The following is an 11,529-nucleotide window of genomic DNA, read 5'->3' as shown; positions in this document are numbered from 1 at the left end:
CTTTTATTTTTGTTGTTGCTGCTCCCATGGAGGTGTGTGTGTTTATCGGTGCCAACTACCCATTTGACACTTGATAAGTGTGAACATTGTTCATGAGTGCTTATCATTATGCATTAGTCAACGACCAGTTCAGACCGGAATTCTAATAAATGGTAGATGCTTTTGCAGGATGCGTACATTTTAACCATATATACCATCCACATCAATAGATTCCCATAGGCTGGGAAAACCCTGGGTGCAGAGTTTCTTCCTCGGACCAAACTACTTCTCGTCTACTAGTCTTGGTTTGTTCATTTACAGCAACCCTAGATGGTTAACCCTCCTGTTTTAAAAAAGTTTCTCTATCCGAAATTTGGGTTTCTTTCAAACAAATTGTCCAAAAAAGCAAAGTGGATGATTCCCGCCAACGCCCCTCACAAGTTAAATCAATGAGTTCACTTCTTAAATTGAATTTGGGTGTTTTTTTTTGTCAATTTCATAGCATTGGGAGAAAGAAGTAATTGATAAAAGAACTTGTGTGACAAATGTAAAAAAATAAAAATGTGAAAAAAGACAAATGTCAATAAAAGTGACTAAAATGTGGACAAATGTGAAAAAAAAAACCTAAACAAAGTGACAAAAATGTCCAAAAAAAGTGACAAATGTAAAAAGAAAAAAGAAAAAAAGCTTGAAATTTGGGAAACCCACAAAAATTACAAAAGGGTCAGAAAAAGTCGACAGACGTTGAAAAAGTGACAAAATCATTGGGGAGCAAAAAGGGTGGAAAAAGTTTTTCATTTAGAATTTTGACTCTGAAAAAACACAACACAAGGGTTAAAAAGGCTGATTAATGGCTCATAGCTTGTTTAGAGGGCTGAAAGGGACCACGTCTGAGTACACCCTGAGGGGGCTTTGACACCTGCCTCGTTGAGTCCAGTAGACTCGCACTAGAGTGGGTTGAAATCAGCTATCACACCTATGTGCACCAGAAGCGGTGTGTACACTCCAAAAGTCTGAGCCAAATGTCCCCTGTAGTCAGATGTGCTTTGCAGTCTGCGATGCGGTTCGACGTGCAAACTGTAGCAGCTCGCAGTGTTTCTCTGACAGAAATAGACAGCGGTGAAGCTCGCCCTGTACCCGCGTTTCCGTGGTCAACCAGCTGTTGCTAAAAGTTTGAGACAGAAGCCGGCAGAGCAGAACGAAGTCTCGGTGAGCAGAGCAGACGTAGCCACGTCACACGTGAAACAATGTCTCAACATTTAAAGGAAATGAGTATATATAGTCCAGAGCACCTGTTTTTACTTTTTTGCTCCTCTCACGACACATTTAACCCTCTATTGCATGGTGTTGCCATATGGCAAATAGTTTTTTTCACATAAACCATATAAAATGCATTCTTTCCTGTTCAGTTGTGTAAATAGGTCTTTTATTTTCAAGTGTTATTAACTGGATGACTTCACATAACCAAGACATCCTGTTTCCCTGCCCCTTTTTCAGTATCAGCCAAAATGTAGTTGTTTTTCTGTTATCTGGGGTAAGTAAACTTTTCATTTTTATCATTTGAACCAGTTAAAACGCTATATTTGTTTTCTGTAAAAGGCTAAAATTAAATTGTTGCCATATATAAGTTGAATTTGTTTGGTATTTTTTTCAATAACAGCATGTTTTTGAAGAAATAATGGATTTTTTGGCACTTTCCACAAATGTGCATTGTTGCTATATTGCCAACAAATTACCAACTCCCCCCCCCCCCCCCCCCCCCCCCCCCCCATATTTTTAATTTATTTTTATTTTTTTTATTTTTTACAATTGCATTATTTAAGCAACCCAGAGTCATAAAACACATAAAGACATTTTGACCATCCCAAAAAAATAATACATGCAATAGAGGGTTAAGTGGCCAATAAGCAATAATAGTGATGCATTTTGCTTGGATTCTTCTCTGTGTGACACAAAACCAAACCAATGGTAATGCCCCAAGTTTACATACTCATCAACTGATTCAGAAGCCCTAAAATATATCTCCATTATGGTGCTGATCTTAAAGCATTAGGATGCTATTGCCCACCATCGGTGTCACATGAAGCTGTAAGACTGCTTCAGACCTCTTGCATAAGTTATCAGACAAGGATTATGTTTTATTGGGAGATTTAAATTGGGACTGGCTCTCGACGTCCTCAAAGGCACTTAAGGACCTCTGCAACGCTCCAAATCTGTCGCAATTGTTTATCTCCAACTCAGAAAACCTGGATGAGTCTCTATTGCTTGATGCTATTCTTGCATATATCTATATATATATACTCTCCAGTTGGAATACTTAGTAATATCAGTGATCAATACCTGTGTTTGAAGTTGCAAACAACCGAGCCTTTTTGCATGGTACATAGCGACCTTGACCTTGTCTGTGTAATTGCAGATGTTAACTTGGAATGTATTATTTTGGCATGTTTTATTTTACAACCTTCTAGGCTCTAAATGATAAGCATGCACCTCAGAGAAGATTTAGAGTCAGTGGTTCACCCTTGTATGGTATTTCGGGTCAAATTGACCCATTTCAAATTTTTTAGTAAAATGGAACAAGTTACATTTTTTCTACCTGGAAATCAATGGCCTTATCTCATTTTCTGCGATAAACATGTATTCCTGAATCAAGAAAATTATGTTTTTTCCCCATGATAAGAAAGATCACATAGTGGATTTTTAACACGAATGACAACAAAAACGAATCACACTTCCATTTTTAATTGTGTTCTAGTATGTTATCTCAATTGTTTGACAATTTGGTACAATATATGTCCAAATGTGGACAATATTTTACGGGTCAGTTTGACCCAAGGGATACGAGAGGGTCCCAAAAATGAAGACAATACAAGGGTTAAGATAACCAATGGTATAATGAATCTCATCCTTTATCAGAGAAAGAGATAAGGCATGGACCAAAACTGAACAAAGTAACGGGACTGTGTTAAGTTAGGACACAAATGCACTCCATATATTAAGAAAGATGAGTAAAAAATACATACATCAACAAAATAAACACTTCTTCATACAAGCAGCCATCTAACTGTTCACTTGAACTTTGCAACTTTGGTCCGAAAGTGGCTAAAATTGGTGTTTGATGTCATTTCCTGAAGTATCTTCAAATTCTTTATATCCCTAAAATCAGTACAACCTAAGCGTAAAAGGTTATGGAAGTCACCAAACCATAATATTTCATAATATGTCAGTTCAATTCCTGTGCAATAACCCAGCACCACTGTCTCTAATCAGCATCATTACCTGTTTACTGGTTCCACTTATTATTTATTCATCATTATCTATTTCAGAACTGTTCATGCTGTTCATATGGTAATATACTACTTATATAATAATATAATACTTATTTATTCCAGCATCCTTTGCACCATGCTCCATAAAAATAATTTATCATAAAAATCGTTTACTCCTGTTCAGTACACTATTGTCTCAACCTGTCTCTATTGTTTTTGTTTATAGTGTGCATATATTAGTGAGTATATGTGTATATATTAGTGTGTGTATATTAGTATATTTATATTACTCTGTGAATACATTGTGAGTAATATGATCCAAAGCCAAATTCCTCATATGCGTCCTCATACTCGGCAAATAAAGCTGATTCTGATTTTAAAGTGTTAACATTTTTGTCATAATTAAAATAAAATAAATTAGATGTTTTTATCATATTTTACTAAATAAAACAAAACCTATTGATCCAGAAGATTTGTCAATGTAGAAACCCGAGGACAGAGCGTGAAGGCGTTTTGATTTTTAATCTGCGATAGAAATGGAAACCGCCAGCTGTTTTAAACTGGACGTTATGTAACGTGATGACATCATCAGGGGCGTTCAACATAACAACGTGAATGCCAGCGGTCTCAGTTTTATGCGGTTTTTATTTTAGATTGATTCAAACAGGATCATGGAAACAATCTCCTGCGTAAGGCTGCTCAAATAGTATTAGGTAATATCAGCTTGACCACGTGATAATTAAGGCTTTTTTATGAAGTTTACATTTTTTCTATTTATTGTTGTATTTGTTTTGATCTTCTGCAGTTGTCACTGCTGCAAAGCCAAGTTTGCCAGTTTGTATTACCAGCAGCTAAGGTTACAAGAATTATGCCAAATTCCGAGATTCATGGCTAAATACAAGAAATGTAGTTTTTGCTTGTTTGTAACATACTGTGCTAGTTGCATTTACACCACACAATTTGGTCTCTTTCAAAGGTTAATCAGTTACAGTCTAGTGGATATACTTAATAAATGGTTGTATTTCTTAATATTGTAATTTTGATTCTACCATTGTACTGTTCCATGTACACGTGACACCCATCGCATTTCTGTTGGTCCTGTACATAACTAAACAAGGAACTGCTAACATTAGCATGCATAATCAAAATGGTTACATGCAAGTATACTGAGCAGTTATGTTTGCCGTTGTTGCACATATGTCAGGGGATCACCAACACTTTCAATTATCATCCTATGGAGAACATGAATGGAACCCCCCCCCTCATGCCAAGGCCGATGAGGGATGAGGTGGTGGGGCGCCCGAAACGTTGTGAAAGGGATTTTTTTTGAAGCCGACAGGAAGCTGGATATGTGTCATTTATTAATAAAACAACAAAAATCATACTCCAACAAAGTGCACAAACTGATCTGTCACCCGGAAATACAGAAAACTAAATTAAACTGAGATAAAACAACATCACAGCAAGCTGCCCAGTCCTGTCCCCCCCCCCCTCTTCTGAAGGCCCTTTTAACTCCTCAGCCTCCCTCCCACCTGCACCGGTGATTAAAGGGGGAGGGGGGGTGCTCACCTGAGAAAGCAACATCAACACTTTGTTTCTGAAATACCATTACATTTAGATAGAACAGTTACTGCTGCCATTATGATTTATACATATGTATGCACTCACAACAGTGGGCACCCTAAAAATTAAAAAATTAAAGTATTTTTACTGCAGAACTGTGTTACCTCTTGTTGTACACCTTGGGGGTTCCCAGCCCCTCCCTGCTTGGCGGACCTAACCAGGCACACCTGCCTGTACTCTCCTTGATTAAGCTGGTGAGCAGCTGATCCACCCCCCCCCCCCCCCCCCCCCCCCCCCCCCCCCCCCCCACATCACAGGCAGAAAACACATTATGAACCCATAAACCCACTAAACAGGCCTATGTCAAATGAGAAAGTAAACAACACTGAAATTAAAGATTAAGCAGATTGAAATTATTGTTAATTTTGGGAACAGATTCTAGCCTTTTCACACTGAAACATGTCTGTTTAACTCCTCATTCTGAAAGAGAAGATGTCAACCTGCTGATAATGCTACATGAAAACTCCTCACCAGTCATAAGGATCATCATCTGGGAAAAAAAACTGTGTTAATCCATCCAACATCCTTGCAGATGTTCAACCACGGTACATGCCCACTTGATAATTGCTAATTGAATACACAATAATTGAACATTTACTTGCTGTCAGAATCATTCAGATGTCTCTGGAAAATTGAATCCATAACATATTTGCTGAGCTATTTCATCATTGTCCTCCATCCGTCATCTATGGAGCCAGAGTGGCTAAAAATGACTACACATTTCCATGGGGTAATGGATTTGTTTTCCAATATGGCAAAAAATTCTGAGGCTAATATGTGTAGATCCCGTCATAGTAAAAAGTAAGTTCATAAAATTATATTTTTCATACACAATCTTTTGGTGAATAAAGAATACAATGCATATATTACCCTTTGAAAACCAGGCGCTCTATTTATAACAATATTGATCTCTGCGTGTCATATTTACCATGTCAGTTCATAACTAACTTTAAAAATCCTTGGCCAAAACAGCCTGTCAGATTTAGTGTTCTACAGCTGTTATACCTTTTCACTATGTTTCAGATATAACACACAAGTAAGTATCGGGATTGGATTTGGTATCAGCAGACACTAAATATTTAAGGGCTCAGATTAGGATTGGGCCAGAAACACTTGATTGGGACATACTTACTTAAAGATATGGGCTCCTGTCCAATTGGCAACAACCATATCAAACTAGCATGCAGTAAAGGACCTATGACAAAGAGAAAAACTAATAACATCCCACCATCGATTCAATTTAGCGTTCTGTCTTTCTGTTTGATCTTATTTCAGGCCTCAACGCAGCATGAAGACATCTGATCCCGGGGCAGGATCTCCAGTCAGCAGACAGTGAAGACTAGTCGCCACTATGCGATGTGTGTAAGGGACCAGTGGCGGTGTTGTGGACCCAGGCGGGATGCTGCGGCTGACGGCTGGTCAGTATGACTTTGCTGGACTTGTGGCTGTCGCGCTCTATCCCCATGTGCCTGCTCCTACAGAGCCTAGTCCTCATGGCCCTGTGCTTCCCCTCGGCCAGCATGTGTCCAAAGGGCTGCATCTGCCAACGTGACCCCCACCTCCACGGCCTCAACGTTACCTGCAGTCAGTCCCGCCTCAAAGAGATCCCCTCCAGTCTTCCGGTCGACACCGTCCTGCTGAGGCTGGACCACAACCAAATAGGCACAGTGCCCGATCAAGCCTTCCACGGACTCCGGCTTTTGAGGGAGCTCAACCTTTCATACAATGCGGTAGAAACATTAGGGGAAGGGGCCTTCAGCGGCATAGAGGCGACGTTACAGGTGCTGGACCTCTCCCACAACCGCATCACTAGCGTACACAAGGATGCCTTCGCTCGGCTCAAGGCCCGCGTCATTGTGGACGATAACCCCTGGCATTGTGACTGTGCCCTCCAGCAAGCCATCGGCGGGATGGCCCACAACCACGAGGCTGCCGCCAGGGTCCTCTGCCGGAGCTCGGAACTTCGTGACCAAGAGGGTCGACCTTTCTTGGCGGTCGACACCGACCTCTGTACCCTAGCCAAAAGGACCACAGACTACGCCATGCTGGTGACCATGTTCGGTTGGTTCGCCATGGTCATCTCATATGTAGTGTATTATGTCCGTCAGAACCAGGAGGACGCCCGGCGCCACCTGGAGTACCTCAAGTCGCTCCCGAGCAAGCCCAAGAAACCTGACGAGGCTGACGACATAAGCACTGTTGTCTGACGGCAGTGTCATAGTGACTGTGTCCCACACAAACCTCACAAACACCACAATGTTTTAGGACCCACATTTCTAGCGTATACTATTTAAAACTTTTAGGTGATGTGAGCTTCCAATCTGCTGAGAAATCTTTGTATTTTGGAAGTTCTGTTGTATGTACCGGCGTTTTGTTCATGACTGATCTGAGATGAGATGAGTAGCGGGGCCACAGAGTCTAAAAGTCTAATACCAACATTGTTTTTTCTACAAAAGTTGCATACGGAGCTTTGAAAAATTTTAATCTCAGGTTTAAACATTTACGTGATAATGGCTTTTTAAGATGAAAATTTGGAATATCTGATAAAAAAAAAAAATATTTATAAGATGTGACACCTGAAACTTAATTTCCTTGAGCCCTCATTTTGGTGTCTCAAAGCCCACAATATATGTACGTTGAGTTTTGCAAACACTTGCTAAACCAACTGCATCTTTCATAACCCTTAAAATATATGTAAATTATAACATTTACATTGACAGTTCTGCCCAGAAATGTCAGTAATTCTTAAGCCATGGTCTGCTTATGGAGACTATTTGATCTGTACATATACAGTATGTCATTTTTGATCATTAAAGCCTTGGATATGGGGTATGCAGATATGAGGTCTTATCTCCCTGCTTGCCTTGAGCTGTGGCGTCCTGTTTTTAAATAGACAAAGACAAATTGGCGCTCACTGAAGCATTTAGTAAACCATGTGGTAACAACAGAGAATACTAGAAACTATGGAAGCCCATTTATGTCAAGAAAAGAAACAAATGAAGGGTCAGGAACGATTAAAATTTTTTAAAAAAAATCACTAAAAATTATAAAATTATAGGGAGACATTAGGAGTTATTAGATGAGATTTATGTGATATTACCACAAATTATCAAAATTACTTTAAAAGATAGAGCGAGATGGCGCTAGCTTTTACTAGCTTGTCAGTGTTACCTGCTAGGTCACCATTACAAGTTAGGTTAAATTAGTTTAGAGCCAGTAGTCTCGGTTGTTTGGAGACCACAGGTTCTAATCTGAAAATTCAGGGTTACAGTTCTGGCACAAACATCACCCAAAACGTATAAAGAATCAGGTATTACAACTTGGTCCCAGTGGTTTAACTCCTCACCTTGCTGTACACCCGGGTGAGTCAGCACAACATGATATCACTGTTGGGTGTTGTTATAGTTGCAACAAAGCACACTTCTGACCAGACCCAACAGTGTGGTCAGAGGGGAAACAGGCTTGACACTTTCAGAAAAATAGAAGACATCATAGCGGTGTCCCGGTTCAGCATCAGTCTCCTCTTGAGTCTTCAATTTGAGACCAAATCATTGCAGGTCAACAAAGCATGTCCTATTCCAAAGGTTCCTCCAGATTAAGCCTAGAGATTTCTTGGCCATTACATTTTTTTTTTTACCAGTATTTGGTGGAAGGCTAGTCTATTCTTTGCCTTCTACAGAACCCCCCCCCCCCCCCCCCCCCCCCCCTTACAGTCTTACATTACAGTTTGGTCTATTCAAAATACAGTACAAGCATTATTTTGGGCTGCAGACTGGCCATTCAGCTTGGACATGTGCATTTACATTTTATTTCTAGCACATTTATGCCACTTAATAAAAAGTGAATGGTATCTAATACATTCATTGGTTTTGAATATGTTTTCTGGTTATCTGAATTACTATGGCAGGAAACTACAGTGTATGTCTGGTGAAGGATTCTAATTGATAAAGATTCTGAATGTTAAGGGATATCGAATAGTAGATATTTGATAGCATTTTGAAAAAAGGCGCCCCAAATTTGAATTTAAAATTCTGCCAAACGGTTCATTCTTGACCTTGGGAATAGTTTCCACAAAATAATCCTTAGTCACAGTCCAACTAGCTTTTCCCTTAGAATTTTCCCTAATTTCCAGCCGTCATCAGCTGATGGAGTGTGTTCATTGAGTTGGCTAACTTGAACTGGAACTTGGATCATGTGACAAAAGATGAGATACCCAACATAGGACCAGGATGATCATTGCTAAATTAATGGGGACCGCCAGAAGCATCCCAGTGGAACCTAGGCTGCTAGAACATATAGACAGAGGATTTAAGGCAACGGGAGTCAGTACTTACCTTGAGATCTCAGTTGGTCCACCCCAAAGTAGGACGCTCGTGTATGACATCCCAAGCGTACACCATTTTATTAACTGTAACCACAATTTCCCCCAAACCCAACCCCCTAACCAAGTGTTTACTTCGCTTAACCTTAAAGCGCCCATATTCTGCTCATTTTTAGGTTCATAATTGTATTTTAAGGTTGTACCTGAATAGGTTTCCGTGGTTTCATTTTCAAAAAACACCATTTTTTTGTTGTACTTCACATTGCTGCAGATCCTGTTTCCACCCTGTTTGTTTAGGTCTCTGTTTTAGCTCCTAAGTGATACATCTCACTTCTATCCTATCTTTGTTGGGAGCTGCACATGCTCAGTAGCTCGGTAAGATTCCATCAGCTAGATAACTCTTTCTCCAGCTTTGGTCAGTCCAAGGCAGGATCAGCTGGGAGACTTCTTCTAGACCAGGGCCACCTGTGGACTACTTTCAGAACAGGGACAGGAAGTAGTTATTTTGGAGATTATGGTAGTGGCTGTTGGAGCAGTGGTTTGCCATTGAGAACGAGCTAGTATGCTACGGTTAGCCACCCTTCACCTCGAATGTATTCTGAGGTGTTGCCCCCATGTACAAAATGATGTCACATGGCCAACGTTCCTTGGAAACTGAACTCTCTTGCCGACAAATGACTAAACGCCTTTAATTAAATTGAGATTATTTTGTCAAAGAATTTATGATGTCTTATTTGATGTTTGGGAATCTAAGGTATTTTGGGAACGGTGTAACATCTGTGGACAGGCTCTTGCTGTTTTGTACTGTACATTTCTTCCTTCAGTTTGTAAAATCTATGTTTGTTCCTGTTGTGTTAAGTCCGCTGTTGTCAATCAGAGTCAGTCTTTGTATATCTGCACTGATCAGAAGTAAGCACAAGACTAAATGTCAGTTTCGGTGGACTCTTCTTGTTGGTGATTTGTGATTACTCCAGTCCTTCAGAGTCAATGTTGTTTACTGTTAATTGTTGCCATTTGCCTTCACTTGATTTCATTTGTACCAGACCCTTTCAAGGGGAGGAAAGAGTTCTCAAAGTTCGGGATGGTACATTATAAGATCATCTCAGTCGTGACAAATCAACACAACCGTCCCTCTTCAAGCCAAGCTGCCAGTGCATGCATCGTTTCCCTTTAATAACACTGTACAGTAATGTTCCCGGCAGTGGGTGAAAAGAAAATTGATGTTGTTATTTCCCAAATGGCTTATTTTCCATCACAGCCGCTGGAACATAGGACCAGAGAAATCCAATGAAAACCACATGAAAGACCAGATTGATATGTAATTGTACAGGGAAAAAAACTAACAAAAAAAAAAATCTAATTTTATAAATACTAACTACTTTAAATAATAACCTAAATGCATCCTGCACATGATTGGTGACATGTTGGCTATTGGGTGTTAATGATATCTTGTGAAATTTCCTTCTCTGTTCATGTTTTAATTGTTTGTTACAGAATTTGTACAATAATGGTTGTTAAAATGACGTCTTAGGGGATATGCAATGATTATATGTTGGTAGAAAACACTAGGATCACATGTAAATAGGAACGTTGATGTTGTGTGAAATACTTGAAATCCCTTTAATTAGTTGTTCTTGAATGTGTTAAATTCCTTAGCCTTGTCTTGTAGAGGCAACATCACACTCCTCATGACAAGATCAGGATAGGCTATGACATGCATTTCCAATGTAATGAAGCAGAGTGTAGCCAAGGACCCGAGAGTTTTTCTAAGTGCCTGAATACTTCTCTCCTCATTTTATTTTTTTATTTAGGTCTTCTTTCTCCACCTTTGGTCTTCGTTCTGACATGAGCCCCTCTTAGTTTAGGGTTCTCACTGTTTAGTGGATTTGTCAATTTAGCTTTATTTAGCAAGTTAAAACTGAATCAACCATGCTGATGTAAAGAGCTGTTATACTGTACCATATCACAGTTTTCCGTGCACAGACAGTGTGTGATAGACTAACCCACAGTTGAGAATGAAAATGTGAGCACTGACTATCATGGTGGTGTTGTAATGGCATGACATACAGAACATGAAATAAAGGAGGTATGCATTGGTTCATGGTGTATTTACTTTCTCTGTTGATTTAAAAATGCACAGCTTTTGGCAGTACATGAGTAATGCATTAAAGGAATGTGATTTATTTCAGGAATGAGTTGTTAACACTTTCTACACAAAAGGCATGGAACTGCACAGCCTCCGTTTTTCAGATGTAAAGAGATAAAGTGCACCATCTTAAATATCTGTCCTTTTTATGAGAAATACGGACAGTAAGTACCAGATGTCAGATGCCATCT

The 11,529-nt window shown here is 39.6% G+C and overlaps 1 protein-coding gene across 2 annotated transcripts in view; it reads left to right on the top strand.

Annotated features, from left to right (window-relative positions):
- The window catches only part of LOC116694497 (leucine-rich repeat-containing protein 3B), a 26,211-nt gene extending 14,920 nt beyond the window's left edge, over window positions 1-11,291 (top strand). For both annotated transcript variants that reach the window (XM_032524220.1, XM_032524219.1), the window contains exon 2: window positions 6,147-11,291. In XM_032524220.1, the coding sequence (XP_032380111.1) occupies window positions 6,296-7,078 (783 nt within the window). In that variant the 5' untranslated portion in view covers window positions 6,147-6,295 and the 3' untranslated portion in view covers window positions 7,079-11,291. The remainder of the gene's footprint in view (window positions 1-6,146) is intronic.
- Window positions 11,292-11,529: the final 238 nt, after the last annotated feature.

The sequence above is a fragment of the Etheostoma spectabile genome, chromosome 8, assembly GCF_008692095.1.
Source record: "Etheostoma spectabile isolate EspeVRDwgs_2016 chromosome 8, UIUC_Espe_1.0, whole genome shotgun sequence".
Classification (NCBI taxonomy): Eukaryota; Metazoa; Chordata; class Actinopteri; order Perciformes; family Percidae; genus Etheostoma; species Etheostoma spectabile.
This window is presented reverse-complemented; position numbering and strand designations above follow the sequence as displayed.